Below are 18499 nucleotides of genomic sequence, written 5' to 3'. Positions count from 1 at the left end.
ATAGAATAATATTTCAAGATATATTTTCTAAAAAGTGACATACCGGGCTAAGGAAAGAGTAGAGAGTAGTCTACCCTAACGCTAACAAACAACTTATGGCTCAACATAATGAAATCAACTCCGATACAAACATTGTGTGAACTGGGAGTACCCTAAGGATCGTAAAGGGTGCCTAACCCTAAACCCTAACCCTAAGGATCGTAAAGGAAGCAGCGAGGGCTGCGCCCGGTAAAGTGCATTCTAGCCCAATTACCGACAATACTCCGACAAACAAACGATTCTTTAGTAGTGAAGTGACTGGAGCACATCGGTTAATGTAGAGCGCCATGTTGTAGTGCTGCACTGAATAAGGGTGCTATATTAAAAATGTTTGTAAAACACCGAAGAATTACTACTTGTTGAATGCAGTTGCAATATTCCATAATCACATTAATAAAAATAAATAAAATCTGTTCTATCCGAACTTATTTATTGACTATACAAGCCTATCGAATTTGCTGAAACTCGTATCTTCGGTCCTATCCTTGTTGCTAACCGCTCATAGCAACGTTGTTCAATACTCGTAAAAACTCACAAGAGTGAGTGTCCATCGTTCATTTGTGCAAGGCGGAGTAAACAAGCAGAATGAGTCAACGACAAGTGTTACAAGGTATTGTATCTGGAATGATTTTCACCAAAGCACTCAGACGTTTTCATTTCATATAGTTCTAACCCTTCCGCGTAAGAACTGAATCGTGCAAATGCTTCTTCACTTCATTTTATGTAGCCTTATGATTACTTTTCCACTGAATTTGTTTACCCTATATTTCCCCACTTCACTAACCTGAACGCTACAACATGATCGTGAAGTATTAAGTAACCTAACTTGTTTAATAACTTGGTTGAATAACATTAACTAATAAATAAATTCCATAAAAATAACTCTTGGGACTTCAACTTCACTTCCAAGTTGGGCGATGGGGTAGTCTAGTGGTTAAAGCGTTGGCTCGTCACGCCGAAGGCCCGGGTTCGATTCCCCACATGGGCACAATGTGTTAAGCCCATTTCTGGTGTCCCCCGCCGTGACATTGCTGGAATATTGTTAAAAGTGGCGTAAAACTAAACTCAGTCAGTCAGTCACTTCCAAGTCCAGGACAAGTTTCTTGTATATTTAGGTTCCAGGTTATCAAACAACAGAGTATTTTGCACAGTGTTTTAGTCAGCACACTTTGTGCCTTGAGCCTTTGACAAGGAGACACCCTGGCCCTATAACTTTTCTGTGTCCCTTACACCAGTGTCTGAGTCAGAAATAAGCCAGGAGGTTTAATCATTCAGTAGTATCTTCAACGATCTTCATACAAATAGCAACTCAACTGAAGCAAGTGTTGACATGAGATCTCATTGTAAGCTGCATTAAGCCATATCTTGTGGTTACTTTTTCCTACTTTGCTCCCCATCAGCAGACTCAAGTAGTCTTATCTGACTCATTGAATTGTAGCAGTCTCCACTTGTTGTTAGCACCTTTCTTGTAACATTAAGTCCAGTAATCACAGGTAACATTGTCAACAATAACTAAAAAATCAACAAATTATGAAGCAAAGAGCCAAATGGCCAAGTTTGGTGTCATATGTCCGAAAAGGTTTTGGTACAGCCTACTGCAGACGTGTTAGCAACACATAGTTAAATACAAGCTTTTGTAACGTTTTCTGACTTATTTTGTTTTAGTGTTTGAACAGTACCAGAAGAGTCGGACACAGTTTGTTCAGACTGTTGCCGAGCTTGCCTCAAGGCCACAAAACATCGAGACACTCCAGAATGCAGGAGTCATGTCACTTCTCCGTCCTCTCCTTCTGGACATAGTGCCCACTATTCAGCAGACAGCTGCTCTAGCTCTGGGACGTCTGGCTAACTATAACGATGACCTGGCTGAAGCTGTAGTGAAGGGAGATATCTTGCCTCAACTTGTCTACTCGCTGGCTGAGCAAAATGTGAGGATGTCATTTCTATTGTTGTTCGCTGATAATCTGTCAGAATGTTTTGTTCATTCTTAGGAGAATGAATATAAACTCACTGGTGTTTATCAGTATGTAAGCATATGGGGAGGACAATATCTTCTACATCAGTATATACGTGTCACCAAAACAGAAATGATTTATCGGAGGATAATGTAATGTGAACTGTGTTGGATTTGCCATTCAAACATTTGTTTATTTTTCACTTGTATCTTGTAACTGTCCGTGTATTACGATGATTTTAACATTATTAATTTTCATCATTTCAGCGTTTCTACAAGAAGGCTGCAGCTTTTGTTCTTCGCGCTGTTGCCAAACACTCGCCTCAACTGGCCCAGTCTGTGGTAGACTGCGGAGCTCTTGATGCTCTGGTCATCTGTCTGGAGGAGTTTGACCCTGGCGTTAAGGAATCGGCAGCTTGGGCTCTTGGCTACATTGCCAGACACAATGCAGGTGAATGTTTGTATGAAAAATTGTGTGAATGATGAAATTTGTGTTTGTGGTGTTTTGACTGACATTCTTGCTGTGTTTTATGAACCCTGGCTTTTGTAGTGAAATGAGACCTTTAGTGTGCTGATAACAACTTGAGATACAAGTTTTGGTAACTTACACTCATATCATTGTGGGGGCGGTGGGGTAGCCTAGTGGTTAAAGCATTTGCTCGTTATGCCGAAGACCTGGGTTCGATTCCCCACATGGATACAATGTGTGAAGTTCATTTATGGTGTCCCCCGCTGTGATATTCCTGGAATATTGCTAAAAGCGGTGTAAAACTAAACTCACTCACTCATATCATTGTGACCTCATATGTAGTATCTGTTTTTCCTTGGTCTATTTTCTTGTTTATTTAATGTTTGTGTTTGAGAGGATGAATTTTAGGAAGTTTTCCTTCAAGCAAAAATTGTAACAGATAGATGTCATCTGTTTTTCATTGTAGAGCTCGCCCAGGCTGTTGTTGATGCTGGTGCAGTGCCACTGTTGGTGTTGTGCATCCAGGAACCAGAGCTGTCACTGAAGAGAATCGCTGCCTCTGCCCTCAGTGATATCTGCAAACACTCACCAGAACTGGCCCAGACCGTGGTTGATGCAGGTGCTATTGCTCATCTTGCACAGATGATCCTCAACCCTGATGCAAAACTCAAGGTAACAGCCATCTTGATGATCTCAGTGGTATTGATGCTGCTATTTATTATTTGTGTTTCATGCTATTTGTATCTATGTAGCAGGTATCCTGTGAGACTGATTTTAGTATTTGTGGACGCAGTTATATGTCTTCTCTTTGTACAGTGTTAACGTGCGCTTTTTTATTTCTTTCAGCGTCAAGTGTTTTCAGCACTGAGCCAGATTGCCAAACACTCTGTGGACCTGGCAGAGATGGTGGTAGAGGCTGAAATATTCCCAGCAGTCCTTACTTGTCTCAAAGACCAAGATGAATATGTTAAGAAGAATGTTGCTACACTCATCAGAGAGATCGCCAAACACACACCAGAGGTTAGTTTCATTTTGTGTGTAAATGGTTTCAGACAGTAGATGGTGACTTAAGGCTAATGAACACATATTATCTTTTGATGAATCTCTACTTCTTAGAAAAGACAACAATAAAGCACATATATTTGTGAATCTCACTGTATTGTTAACATACTGTCACAAAAGTAAAGTTGAATTGGTGGAAATGATACACAATCTTAAATTTTTAAATTACCTTACCTAATGGTAATGTGCATGCTATGAGGTAAGGTAAGTATTTAAATATCTAAAATATTTAGATTTTAATAATATTTAAAATGACAAATGTTGCAGTTGTCGCAGCTGATTGTCAATGCTGGAGGAGTGGCTGCTGTTGTAGACTATGTTGGGGAAGCCAAGGGCAATGTAAGACTGCCGGGAATCATGATGCTCGGCTATGTTGCAGCTCACTCAGAAAACCTGGCCATGGCAGTCATTGTATCAAAGGTACAGTTTGTTCTTTTACAGAAAGTAAAGACAGTTACAGGGTTTTTGCAGAAAGGGAATACAAAAGTTATCATTCAAACTGAAAGCGTTTGTCTTTCCTTGGTCATTTTAGAGGTCACAAGTGTCAAGCTTAGTCTGAGCGTTGTCTTGTGGAATCTTCAATCCTTTTATCTTTGTTCACCAAGGGAGTAGTACAGCTGGCCATCTCGCTGGCCGAGGAACCAGATGACCACATCCAGGCTGCAGGAGCGTGGGCACTTGGACAGATCGGACGACACACACCGGAACATGCTAAGGCTGTGGCTGTGGCTAATGTGCTGCCCAAACTGCTTCAGTGTTATCTCCGTGCTGATGCATCAGAAGACCTCCAGACAAAGGTAGAACTTGACGTCTCTATTCAAGTGTCTTTAAAGTTCGATAATCGAGTCCAGAAAATGTATATGTAGTCATTTAGAGGAGGAATATCAAGAAGTATGTTTTTGTCAAACACATGTGTATTGTATCATTCGCAATAGAATTGAAAAGGATGACTAATTCCTTTGAAGAAAAAAAGTTCATCATTAGATATAATTAACATTGCATGACATTGATATATTATGTGTTTATTCCATTTTCTGCACCTAGGTGTATATACTTATGACTTGCTTGATGTTTCCAGAGCAAGAAAGCATTGAAGAACATCTTACAGAAGTGTGTCCACCTGCCTGCCCTGGAACCTCTCCTCCATGATGCTCCTCCCAATATCCTCAAACATGTTGTTGGTCAGTTCAGCAAAGTCCTACCCCATGACTCTAAGGCTCGCAGATTGTTTGTCACTAGTGGTGGTTTGAAGAAGATCCAGGAAATCAAGACCGAACCTGGCTCAGCTCTAGCAGAATATGTCAACACAATCAACAATTGCTACCCAGAAGAAATTGTGAAGTGAGTACACATTGACACTTATACTTCTTGACCTTTGTGATGTGAATTACGAAGTCAGGAAAATATTAATGCTAAGCCTAAATAACACTGAAACCTTTGGGCTTGTTGGCTTTTAGGCACATATACCTTGCCGTATACTGCTATTGTAGCTACATTACAAGAATATGATGAACCATATCTCAGCAGCTTACAGGCAAATACCATTATGCTATGACACTGAATCTATGACGCAAAAACACTGTCTTCAGAAAATATATATTTCAACTTTTGTATTATATATTTATTTGTTTTATTTTCAGATACTACTCCCCTGGCTACTCTGATGCCCTCCTGGAGAGAGTGGATCAGTTTGCTCCCAAAGTGTAATAATACTTTCCTGACAACATAAAATGAGAATCTTACGGACACTTTTGTGCTGAACTCAAGTCATTTGGTATACATCTTCATGGATAACTTTCAAGTATAGTCTACAAGAAAAGTGAAAGCCATAAGATATTTTGAACTCTGATCAGTGCGTACAGTCACTGGGAGGAAGAGGGCCATTCCTGGACCACCAGCCCATCTCTTTCACTCTGTCTCACCTCTATAGGTGGATTATTATGGTAGAATTAATGGTGAAGTTTAAAGTTTTTGTACTGTTCTCTGTAATATCGATGCAGATATTTGCTTGTTTGTTATATATAAGCTTTAATAGTGGTTTGTATCTGTTAATATACGAGTAATTCTTCTTCAACTAAGCTTTCTACAACATGATTCAAAGTTCAAGTGTGATTTGTCCAGTTTGTTTTCATGGTATCATCCTAGATCTTTTGTGGTAATCACTGGGAAGCTGACAACAGTTGCTTGAAGGTTAAATGTTTGTGCTGTTATGGACAGTGTCAGTTATGTGAAGTATCACCACCTTTCACCATGTAAAGTCAGTATATGGCTTTGTACTGTGTGAAATATAGTATTTATTTCATCTGAATGTGTATTTGTTCTTGCTATAAAGGAGAATCCAGACTTTCAAATGTTTTATGCTCAAGAGAAAGTAAGGAACATGTGTGAAATTTACCAGGACAAGATAATTTTGTTATTAAATAATACTTAAGAAAGTGAGTTTGTTTTCCTATTTCATCTATTCCAAAGACAGTCTCTCATGAAGATATTGGGCGATTACACAAACCTATGGTTGATACATGACATAAGTGATCTCCCATGTCATCGGGAAACAGATACTCAGGCAAGTCACACAGCATGATTGTCTGATCCTAAAGGTTCTCCACAGGTTGGTGATCAGTTCTGCCTGGAAAAGGTTGGACAAAATTGTGCATTGTAAACATAGAGACTATTCTGTGGAGGGAAATGTATTGATGTCTTGTGAAGCCTGTTGATGTGTTAATGCTTGTGATGTTGAGTGGATGTGCTGTGATTGTGATGTTCAATGGTGTGAATGTTGAGTGGATGTGCTAGGGATGTTGAGTAGATGTGCAGTGAATGGGGCTGAGGTATAGTAGATGTGCTGTGATTGTGATGTAAATGGTGTGAATGTTGAGTGAATGTGCTGTGAATGTGGAGTGGGTGTGCTGTGATTGTGAGGTGAGGTGAGGTGAAATTGGGTTTAACGTCGTGCTTGAGAATATTTCGCTCATGTATGTGTATGTGCGGCTGCTTGTACTAGCCCAGACTGAAGCTGGTTTTATAGTGCTAGCCCACTGAGATACCATGCCGCAGTGAAGTGTGATTGTGATGTAAATGGTGTGAATGTTGAATGGATGTGCTGTGAATGTTGAGTGGGTGTGAAAATGAACACACCTTGAATAGATACAAGACTGCTGATGTCAGTGAGCTAAATGCCATCTTGAACAATAACACTGTATTAGAATTACAAACGTGTTTACACATTACAATTTCTTTTTTGAAAACCGAGATATAGTATTACTTTCTAATATTGCTTCTGACAGAATGGATTATTATGCACACACCGTCGCCTGCCAATGCCATCCTCAGTTTAAGTGTCTGTACCTATGGTAGGTGTCATACATCATTTTATGATCTGAAGCTGTAATACAGTGAATTAGAGTTGAGGGCTGATGCATAAAGGAATAGTCATGTATTCTCCCCTAAGTAGGACCTTTGTAAGCTTGTAAAATACGAAATACCACAAATATGAAAAAATGTAAGGTTTTATTTTTTTGCAGTTTAATTCTCTACACATTAAAGAATGAGAGGCTAAGAGCATATTTATATTTTAAACTCTGCATTTCTTGTTATAAACTTGTCATTTGTTAAATAGTCAAAATGGAATCTGTTCTCATGACAACAGAGGTCCATCTATATCATTCCTCAAATGCAATATTACAGTAGTGAACGGTATTTGATCACAACTGCCTGTTTCATTTGTGAAGTATGAGGTATGTCAGTATATATTTCTAATGAGACATTTATGTTCAAGATAGCATATCTGGTCTACTTGTTTTCAGTTGTCGAAAATGTCCCTCAGCATAGCCTTATTCAGGAATCAGTGTCACAGTTGAAATAGCATGGTGTGGGAGATACTACTTCGTGGACTTATGGTTAATTCGGTCAGGAAAACTTCCCCCTCTCTGAGAGCAGGGCAACTTTCAAACATTTATCAATCAGTGTCATTTGTCATTTAAAGTATATGGCATCATACCAACAGAACAGGACAATACTGATTGTGTTTTTGTCACCCTATGCAAGATAAATACCATTCACTAACACATATACCTGTGATTAACTATGATCCAAGTCTAGCAAGTGTATGTTACCTAAACCAAAGCACCCATGAAGATCTGGAACAGATCTTCAGCAACCCATGCATGTAAGAGGTGTCTAACGCATTGGGTGACCAGGCTCGCTGAATTGATGATGGATGTCATTCTATCCCAATTGCGAATCCAAATGTTGACACTAACTAGTTTTGATGGAAGAAAACAACCGTTTAAGGAAGTAAATACTATTAATACTGGCATTGATCTATGTTAAATTCTCTCATCACACCTGTTACCTTCTTCGCTGCAACAAGGCCTTGCTTTGTATCCACGGTCGCCTTTAGACCCACAAGCTGTCCTTTAACAACTGTTACCTGAGTGCTACACCATGAGCTGTTTACCTTCAGTTTGATGATGTGCTTGTATCAAATGGGTTTTAGTTGCAGATACTCTACTGATGAAGGGACTGACTTCATTGCATGAGGACAGATGTTGACATTCAGAAGGTATGCTGTGAACAGTCAGTTTTATGACATATTCCTTGCCTTGACTCACACTGTGTATAGACTGTATTTCACAGTTTACCTCCTTAAACATTTCAACCGCAACAAGCTCCTGTTTCCTATTGGCTCAGTTTGCAATCCTATCAAGTGATGAATTTGAAAAGGTTTCAATTCATTGTTATCCAATAAGTTCCTTCCAGGTATAGTGGAGAGAAGTAACCAAGCTATTGACAGTTTAGCTTGGTGAACACAGATATGGTCTGTTGCTCCAGTGGCTACCATTATTCAGGTGGGCAGCAACCCAGTAAAATTCGGGTTAGAACTGGTCCTCCTCAGACCATGCTTGTCGTAAGAGTGAGCGAGTGAGTTTAGTTTTACGCCACACTCAGCAATATTCCAACTATGTGGCGGTGGTCTGTAAATAATCGAGTCTGGACCAGACAATCCAGTGATCAACAGCATGAGCGTCGATCTGTGCTATTGGGAACCGATGACATGTGTCAACCAAGTCAGTGAGCCTGACCACCCGATCCCGATCCCTTTAGTCGCCTCTTACGACCAGCATGGGTTACTGTTAGTGCAGTGGTTCAAGGGCTCACCCATTTATGGTGTCCCCCTAATTGTTATTGCTTGATTATTGCTAGAACCAGTGTAAAGCAATATTAACCATATTTATATGGCAAGGGAAGAAAGCAAGTATCAGAGAGTGTATAACTGCACCACATTTGTGAAACAAACTGGCAAATCAAGAATCAGGATCAGTGTGACCATACTACCATACCCCCTTTCTACAGTGTCCAATCAGATGGTTCATGTCTTCACATACTGGACATAAGAAGCTTACTGACCAGGTGTATGCTTGTGGTCATTTCAGTGTATTACACAGTATCCATGCTGTGTTGTGCTTGTCAGATCGTACATAACCTGAGTTATACCACTAGGGTATGTTATGTCCATTGTTCTGGCAGGTTGATTTTCTGTGTATCAACCTGCTATCTGCACGTGCAGAAGTTGATATGTGGATAACAACCTCGGCGGTGCAGGAAACGCACGTGCAACAAGCAATGTACGAGTCCATTCGGCGCCCACGTGGTATAAGTAGGTTAGCATCCCCCCTCTGCGGGTGATATGGATTCAACGCTCTCGCCTGACGGCTCGAACGTTGAAATCCATATCACCCTTGAGGAGGGTGCTAACGTATACATATCACCTGTCCAACAAACCTATACAAAGATGCAACCCACACGTTTTCTCCATGCATTTTTTGAAGACCATAGACATACACTGCACATCACCATGACGACCCATGACCCGAGTCGAGTCGATATACCGTTAAACAAATTGTAATGAATGCTATTTAGAAAGTCGTTAAATGTACCATGTGTTATATTTGGGATTACATCAGAAGCCACAGTGTTTGAGTGGGGTAGGTCGCCGACTTAGTGTACTGGTGATTTGGCCCCACACTCTGAGAGTGCACGGTCGAATTCAGGATGGTATTTCCCCCCACCCCTTGAATTTGTACCCTACTGAGAAAGTTTAACGAATGCTATAAAATGACTCATATGTCATTGAATATACAGTTATTGGGGTGCTCGATATTTTGATAAGTTGGGGAGTCGGTCGATATGGAGCACAATGTGTGCATGCAGCACCTGTACAGGGGACAGACGGTACCTGTATACCAGTGGAGTACCTGTACAGGGGACAGACGGTACCTGTAAACCAGTGGAGCACCTGTACAGGGGACAGACGGTACCTGTAAACCAATGGAGTACCTGTACAGGGGACAGACGGTACCTGTAAACCAATGGAGTACCTGTACAGGGGACAGACGGTACCTGTAAACCAGTGGAGCACCTGTACAGGGGACAGACGGTACCTGTAAACCAATGGAGTACCTGTACAGGGGACAGACGGTACCTGTAAACCAGTGGAGCACCTGTACAGGGGACAGACGGTACCTGTAAACCAGTGGAGCACCTGTACAGGGGACAGACGGTACCTGTAAACCAATGGAGCACCTGTACAGGGGACAGACGGTACCTGTAAACCAATGCAGCACCTGTACAGGGGACAGACGGTACCTGTAAACCAGTGGAGCACCTGTACAGGGGACAGACGGTACCTGTAAACCAGTGGAGCACCTGTACAGGGGACAGACGGTACCTGTAAACCAGTGGAGCACCTGTACAGGGGACAGACGGTACCTGTAAACCAATGGACAGACGGTACCTGTAAACCAATGCACCCTGTACAGGGGACAGACGGTACCTGTATACCAGTGGAGCACCTGTACAGGGGACAGACGGTACCTGTAAACCAGTGGAGCACCTGTACAGGGGACAGACGGTACCTGTAAACCAATGGGGACAGACGGTACCTGTAAACCAATGGAGTACCTGTACAGGGGACAGACGGTACCTGTAAACCAATGGAGTACCTGTACAGGGGACAGACGGTACCTGTAAACCAATGGGGGACAGACGGTACCTGTAAACCAATGGAGTACCTGTACAGGGGACAGACGGTACCTGTAAACCAATGGAGTACCTGTACAGGGGACAGACGGTACCTGTAAACCAATGGAGTACCTGTACAGGGGACAGACGGTACCTGTATACCAATGGAGTACCTGTACAGGGGACAGACGGTACCTGTATACCAATGGAGTACCTGTACAGGGGACAGACGGTACCTGTATACCAATGGAGTACCTGTACAGGGGACAGACGGTACCTGTAAACCAATGGAGTGAGATAACAGTAGAACACACACGTGGTACACAGAATCCACTGATTGCAACTTCCCAGATTCACACCTTACATGTTAATGGTATTGGAACAGTCTGGCTGGGCTGACCATATTTGGGTGTTAAAGATCAAATCTACCCAGTGATGACTTCCGCCGTTTGCAGCAAGTCCATTGTGACTAGCGTTGTTTAGTCCAGTCAAGCGGCAGTGTTCCTTTATATCGATAACAACATCGATTGGTGTAACACATGGCGGCGGAAACTTGGGAATTGTAAGCGCTGTTGAAGCGGTGTCTATGACGTATGCCATGTAGGTAATTATTTCTGTGGAATAACATCATCTAGAACTGTCGTGCACACTGGTGAAGAGAAAGGTAGGTTCTGACTCAAACCTTGTCACATCGTAAAACACATCACACACCAAGCTAGGTCCCGTTTCACAAAAGATCGTAGCGCTACGACTGCCGTAAGTCTATGTTATACTATAAGAGTTACGAACACCTTAGCGCTATGACAACTTTGTTAAACGGGACCCAGGGGCTTTAATTACTTGCGACTTTCATAACTGCAGCAAGAATGACACATGTTGAACTCCGACCCTGCACAAAAGAAGGAGTCTGTTGGGGCAACAGCAGGGGGACACATATCCTACAGCCACTGGTTTGGACCATGTGTAGCCCTGGCTGGATCGAACTCTTCGTGACACACGTGGCGCAGGTCGGCCCGGAGACTGCTGGTTGTGTTGTATGTCTGTAGTTACACACTGGTGTGCACATCTCGACATATACTAGTAGGAGATGGACTTGTAGGACAGTATTGCCATGTGTGGTACCGTGGCGCATGCTGTTCAGTGTTAACACACACTTGAGATCGGAATTGACCGTCCTTATGTGAAACATGATTTTCCTGTTTCATGTGAAACATGTCTATCCTACGTATATCATATATGGCATACATCATATTGATATATTTATATATATTGTCTCCTTTCGGTAATAGGTTAACACAAATTGAATTCATTTGAAACATTTGAGTTATTTAATTACTTCTTTAGTTTCTTACTCTGATCGGACGAATTTTTTTTTTATAGTTTTGGTGTGTGGGGTGGTGGGGTGGTGTGGTGGTGGGTGGTGGGTGAGTTTTTTTTTTTCCACGTAAACCACGTGCTATCTTTAGGCCACGCCCCTTCAACACAATGCATAGCTCCCTGTGACCAGGACAGGATTCACCCGACGTTTCAGTAGAAAAGGCACGTGTGCTACATGTTGGAAAAGGGGGAAATATGAATTTGAAAGTGGATAATTATTTTCGCGACAGGGCTTTAAATTGGAAATGAGCGTCGTCACACAGTAAAGGTGTTGTGCCGGGTCTTTGTCGTGACAGGAACAGGTGGACCACCCCACCGGCCCCACGTCCCCGTCCCGTGAAATTATTTACTCCATCATATATACAAACTGTAATCAAAATGCACATGAAAATAGAATAACGTGTTTAACCGAACTACACATAGAATCTACTCACTTCCTTCCAAGATCTCCACAAACTATATATAAGCACTCAAACGTCCCAGTCATGGTAACTGGAAGAGCTTCACGACTGCACGAGTAAGTCATGCACAGTTCGACACGTGCTGCACAGTTATTTTTGTCGCCCAGGCCTTGCAAATCTGTGGAACCGGCCCAGAACAAGCGTGACGAACAGACCTAACTAAATAGGTCGTATGTACGTACAGTTTCAGTTTATTCAGTATTTTATCAGTATTTAAGTTACCTTGTCACATAAAAGTGTGTGTGATCAGGGGCGTAGGAACGGGGAGGGGGCTTAGCCCCACCCCCTTTCAAGACGATACCATATCTACCTTACCGTAATTACAATTTCATTTTGATTTTCAATATTTTTCATAAATTGTGTTCTGTCAGCAAAGATAATGTGTGTACCGGCATGGAGCGAGTCCACCGTTGAGAGAAGGTTTGCCGATTTGTATTTAGGGATCACCGATACTTTATCACCCTGATACCACGAGATGAATAGCTACATGGAATGTTGCCATTCTTTATTTCGAAACTAGAGTAATCCGTGATTATGCTATTTACTCTGGTATTCTCTAAATACTCTCACCCGTGAAGATCCGTGTTATAATTGATCTTCAGTAACCCATGCTTATCGTAAGAGGCGACTAACGGGAACGGGTGGTCAGGCTAGCTGACTTGGTTGACACATGTCATCGTATCCCAATTGCGTAGATTGATGTTCATGCTGTTGATCACTTGATTGTCTGGTCCAGACTCTATTTTTTACAGACCGCCGCCTAATAGCTGGAATATTGCCGAGTGCGGCGTAAAACTAAACTCACTCACTCACTCTAAATACTCTCTATTAGTTGATATCTATTGTGCTTCTTCCCAAGATGCATTGCCAAACATGCTTTATAACAGGAATCCAAAGTCTACTGAAACGGTCTGTATCAGTGTTTGAGATCATGATGAATGTGAAGCTTTCCCACGTGGATGCTTTTGCAGTTAATAGGCCGTTAACACATTTGTTTTAAACAGAGATTTTTAGTGTTATTTGAAACCCCTGATTTTGAAATCAGGTAATTACCAAATTTATGGTATATATTTGCTTAGAGAAGCATCAGAACTATTCGCGGCCTCAAAGCAATGGAATAAATGGATTTTGACTGAAGCTAGTCAGAATGAAGTATGCGTCACAATTCTCGGGTTACAGAAATTTTCCCCGATATCCTTTTCACCACAAACACTTGGATAGCTATATATGTTTTTAGTCTTCAGATGAAGCTTCAGACATTCCTGACAGTTCGCTATCACCAGGTGCGGTAACTTGCTAGCTGTTGACACTTGGATAGCTATATATGGTTTTTAGTCTTCAGATGAAGCTTCAGACATTCCTGACAGTTCGTTATCACCAGGTGCGGTAACTTGCTAGCTGTTGACACTTGGATAGCTATATATGTTTTTTAGTCTTCAGATGAAGCTTCAGACATTCCTGACAGTTCGTTATCACCAGGTGCGGTAACTTGCTAGCTGTGGACCATGAGGGAAGGGAGACAGGTACGGCCTACCAGGTGTTACTTTCGGTTCCTCTGCTTTGTGCTTGGGTTCTGGTTCCTGGTGTTTCTGCAGTATGTCATAGTGGACGAGTGGTACCCACACACAGGGACGGACAATCACAGACATTTCCGTGGCGCTGTCACGATGAATCCACACGGTCTGCCGTCTGACCGTCACGCAAGGCTGAAACATGGCCGTGACAATCATAGGTTGCATTGGAACAATGTCCATGTTGGTCATGTGCCAAAGGGAGGAAATTCGGACAGTGACCATCTTTTTAAAAGGTTTGGCAGGGAAGGTTTCCGTAATGACCACCTCCCAAAGGTGAACAAATCGGACAATGGCCGATATATAGATAAGTTTGTCGGAGAAGGTCTCCCCAAGGCAAACCGCGAAGTGAAGGTGCTCGAGAAAGATCGTAAGAGTGATGCTGTCAGAAATATTGTGGAGTATATCCAGAAAGAGATGGCAGCGCCAGATTCTCCTGACGGAGTCTCAAACAAAACGCTAGAACTGGTGCGAGAGGACGTCAAAGACAAGAGCAGGACGTTACGATCCCACACTGACTACAATGCACGGGAAGAAGCTGACGTCAGGAGGATATTGGATAAGATGGCACCGCGGGCTCACATGAAAGCCCCAGGTGAGTCTGTTCTTCTGTCTTTATTTAGAGTGTCTCACATGAAAGCCCCAGGTGAGTCTGTTCTTCTGTCTTTATTTAGAGTGTCTCACATGAAAGCCCCAGGCGAGACTGTTCTTCTGTTTTTGTTCCAGTCAAAGGATCTTTCAGAGTGTACTATATATACTGGACAAAATAAGTTAAGGATATTGGTATATTTATGATTGATATTTTATCAGTGTGTCAATGAATAAATAGATCATTACTCATAATTTTAAAATTTACATATATCCCTAACTATTTTTGTTCAGTATATTTTGTTGTGCATCGCATAAATTGAGTGTTTAGTTACTACGTTGTTTGGAAGATCATAACCAACTGTAATGCGCGAAGTGTAATGCCTGATCTGTTGAAGATGAATTTCATTTCTTTCTGTTATGTCCTTATCATAAGACATGTAGAGAACTGTTTGTACACCGTATCATAAATATCCATCCCATGATTTGTCTCATTAATGTCAATAACATATTCTGTTCATATGAAGAAGATATCATTGTTCCTCAAAAGAAATGTTTTATGTTAAGTGGTCTTGCATTGTATATCATTGTATCCTGCACACTGTATGATGATTGTCACTCGTCACTTGTCACTTAAAGTGTTCTGTGAAAAGCAAAGTGCCTGTTAGAGTACTATAATGGTGAAATAGTAACTTAATCGTCAACACAGAGTTGTAATGTAATTGGTATTATGTATTGTATTGTATAGGAGAGTTTGGCAAGGCGGTGCAAGTCGACATGGCGAGTCTGTCAAAAGAGGAGAAATTCAAAATGGAGTTGGGGTTTAACAGAACCGGCTTCAACTTGTACGTCAGCGATCTCATCTCCCTCCGTCGGCGCGTTCCAGACATGAGGTCGGCAGGGTGAGTGCTGGTATAAGGAGGGTCCCAGACATAAGATCGGCAGTCTGAGTGCTGATATAAGGAGGGTCCCAGACATGAGATCGGCAGGTTGAGTGCTGATATAAGGAAAGTGCCAGACATGAGATCGGCAGGGTGAGTGCTGATATAAGGCGGTTCCCAGACATGAGATCGGCAGGGTGAGTGCTGATATAAGGAAAGTGCCAGACATGAGATCGGCAGGGTGAGTGCTGATATAAGGAGGGTCCCAGACATGAGATCGGCAGGGTGAGTGCTGATATAAGGAGGGTCCCAGACATGAGATCGGCAGGATCGGCAGGGAGTGCTGATATAAGGAGAGTGCCAGACATGAGATCGGCAGGGTGAGTGCTGATATAAGGAGGTCCCAGACATGAGATCGGCAGGGTGAGTGCTGATATAAGGAGGGTCCCAGACATGAGATCGGCAGGGTGAGTGCTGATATAAGGAGGGTCCCAGACATGAGATCGGCAGGGTGAGTGCTGATATAAGGAGGGTCCCAGACATGAGATCGGCAGGGTGAGTGCTGATATAAGGAGGGTCCCAGACATGAGAACGGCAGGGTGAGTGCTGATATAAGGAGGGTCCCAGACATGAGATCGGCAGGGTGAGTGCTGATATAAGGAGGGTCCCAGACATGAGATCGGCAGGGTGAGTGCTGATATAAGGAGGGTCCCAGACATGAGATCGGCAGGGTGACATATAAGGAGAGACATGAGATCGGCAGGTCCCAGACATGAGATCGGGGGTGAGTGCTGATATAAGGAGGGTCCCAGACATGAGAACGGCAGGGTGAGTGCTGATATAAGAGGGTGCTGAGTGCTGATATATGAGAACAGGTTGGTGCTGATATAAGGAGGGTCTGATATGAGAACGGCAGAGGCAGGGTGAGGAGTGCTGATATAAGGACCCAGACAGATGAGATCGGCAGGTGAGTGCTGAGTAAGGAGGATGGTCCCAGACATGAGTGCTGATATGAGAGGGTCCCAGACATGAGATCGGCAGGGTGAGTGCTGATATAAGGAGGGTCCCAGACATGAGATCGGCAGGCAGGGTGAGTGCTGATATAAGGAGGGTCCCAGACATGAGATCCGGCAGGGGTGAGTGCTGATATAAGGAGGGTCCCAGACATGAGATCGGGTGAGAGGCTGATATAAGGAGGGTCAGGGTGAGTGCTGATATAAGGAGCTGATATAAGGAGGGTCCCAGACATGAGGTGATCTGATATAAGGAGGTCCCAGGAGATCAGGAGTGAGTGCTGATATAAGGAGGGTCCCAGACATGAGAAGGGTGAGTGCTGATATAGTGCGGCAGGGTGAGTGCTGATATAAGGAGGGTCCCAGACATGAGATCGGCAGGGTGAGTGCTGATATAAGGAGGAGTCCCAGACATGAGATCGGCAGGGTGAGTGCTGATATAAGGAGGGTCCCAGACAGACATGAGATCGGCAGGGTGAGTGCTGATATATAAGGAGGGTCCCAGACATGAGAACGGCAGGGTGAGTGCTGATATAAGGAGAGTCCCAGACATGAGATCGGCAGGGTGAGTGCTGATATAAGGAGGGTCCCAGACATGAGAGACATCGGCAGGGTGAGTGCTGATATAAGGAGGGTCCCAGACATGAGAACGGCAGGGCAGACATGAGATCGGCAGAGTGCTGATATAAGGAGACATGAGAACGTCCCAGACATGAGATCAGCAGGGTGAGTGCTGATATAAGGAGGGTCCCAGACATGAGATCGGCAGGGTGAGTGCTGATATAAGGAGGGTCCCAGACATGAGATCGGCAGGGTGAGTGCTGATATAAGGAGGGTCCCAGACATGAGATCGGCAGGGGGAGTGCTGATAGTGCTGATATAAGGAGGGTCCCAGACATGAGAGATGCGGCAGGGTGAGTGCTGATATAAGGAGGGTCCCAGACATGAGATCGGCAGGGTGAGTGCTGATATAAGGAGGGTCCCAGACATGAGATCGGCAGGGTGAGTGCTGATATAAGGAGGGTCCCAGACATGAGAACGGCAGGGTGAGTGCTGATATAAGGAGTTCTGAGTCCCAGAGGAGTCCCAGACATGAGATCGGCAGGGTGAGTGCTGATATAAGGAGGGTCCCAGACATGAGATCCAGAGTGCTGATGAGGAGTGCATGAGATCCCAAGACATGAGAGATCAGCAGGGTGAGTGCTGATATAAGGAGGGTCCCAGACATGAGATCGGCAGGGTGAGTGCTGATATAAGGAGGGTCCCAGACATGAGAGATCGGCAGGTGAGTGCTGATATAAGGAGGGTCCCAGACATGAGATCGGCAGGGTGAGTGCTGATATAAGGAGGGTCCCAGACATGAGATCGGCAGGGTGAGTGCTGATATAAGGAGGGTCCCAGACATGAGATCGGCAGGGTGAGTGCTGATATAAGGAGGGTCCCAGACATGAGATCGGCAGGGTGAGTGCTGATATAAGGAGGGTCCCAGACATGAGATCGGCAGGGTGAGTGCTGATATAAGGAGGGTCCCAGACATGAGATCGGCAGGGTGAGTGCTGATATAAGGAGGGTCCCAGACATGAGAAGGGGAGGTGAGTGGATATAAGGAGGGTCCCAGAGATCATATAAGGAGGGTCCCAGACATGAGATCGGCAGGGTGAGTGCTGATATAAGGAGATCGGCAGGTGCCAGACATGAGAGATCGGCAGGGTGAGTGCTGATATAAGGACATGAGAACGGCAGGGTGAGTGCTGATATAAGGATCAGCAGGGGGTGATATTGATGATATAAGGAGGGTCCCAGACATGAGATCGGCAGGGTGAGTGCTGATATAAGGAGGGTCCCAGACATGAGAACGGCAGGGTGAGTGCTGATATAAGGATATAAGGATGGTCCCAGACATCCCAGACATGAGATCGGCAGGGTGAGTGCTGATATAAGGAGGGTCCCAGACATGAGATCGGCAGGGTGAGTGCTGATATAAGGAGGGTCCCAGACATGAGAACGGCAGGGTGAGTGCTGATATAAGGAGGGTCCCAGACATGAGAACGGCAGGGTGAGTGC

General features: G+C 43.7%; 2 protein-coding genes across 4 annotated transcripts in view; both read left to right on the top strand.

Annotated features, from left to right (window-relative positions):
* Nucleotides 1–528: 528 nt before the first annotated feature.
* On the top strand, nt 529–5963 carry LOC124256028 (sperm-associated antigen 6). The gene is made up of 9 exons (XM_046689942.1): nt 529–649; nt 1705–1967; nt 2261–2444; nt 2929–3134; nt 3309–3482; nt 3792–3944; nt 4130–4321; nt 4603–4865; nt 5165–5963. The coding sequence occupies exons 1-9, from the start codon at nt 625–627 to the stop codon at nt 5229–5231; spliced, it is 1527 nt and encodes a 508-aa protein (XP_046545898.1). The 5' UTR covers nt 529–624; the 3' UTR covers nt 5232–5963.
* A 4939-nt stretch (nt 5964–10902) lies between these two features.
* Nucleotides 10903–18499, top strand: part of LOC124256029 (polypeptide N-acetylgalactosaminyltransferase 13-like) — a 33889-nt gene continuing 26292 nt past the window's right edge. The window contains exons 1-3 of one of the 3 annotated variants that reach the window (XM_046689944.1): nt 10903–11208; nt 13862–14548; nt 15290–15443. In XM_046689944.1, coding sequence (XP_046545900.1) covers nt 13888–14548; nt 15290–15443 — 815 coding nt within the window. In that variant the 5' untranslated portion in view covers nt 10903–11208; nt 13862–13887. Of the gene's footprint in view, nt 11209–11905; nt 12557–13717; nt 14549–15289; nt 15444–18499 lie in introns of those variants that run through there. The other 2 variants (XM_046689943.1, XM_046689945.1) reach the window with 2 other exon arrangements.

Source organism: Haliotis rubra, unplaced genomic scaffold (genome assembly GCF_003918875.1).
Source record: "Haliotis rubra isolate DU_JTF1 unplaced genomic scaffold, ASM391887v1 Scf615, whole genome shotgun sequence".
In the NCBI taxonomy this organism is placed as follows: Eukaryota; Metazoa; Mollusca; class Gastropoda; order Lepetellida; family Haliotidae; genus Haliotis; species Haliotis rubra.
This window is presented reverse-complemented; position numbering and strand designations above follow the sequence as displayed.

Bases quoted from the DNA above. Each gene is read 5' to 3' on its own strand.
- LOC124256028 (XM_046689942.1), top strand. From the start codon at position 625: ATGAGTCAACGACAAGTGTTACAAG. The intron at 3,135-3,308 runs GTAACAGCCATC...TATTTCTTTCAG, and splicing joins ACCCTGATGCAAAACTCAAG to CGTCAAGTGTTTTCAGCACT. The intron at 4,866-5,164 runs GTGAGTACACAT...TTTTATTTTCAG, and splicing joins TACCCAGAAGAAATTGTGAA to ATACTACTCCCCTGGCTACT.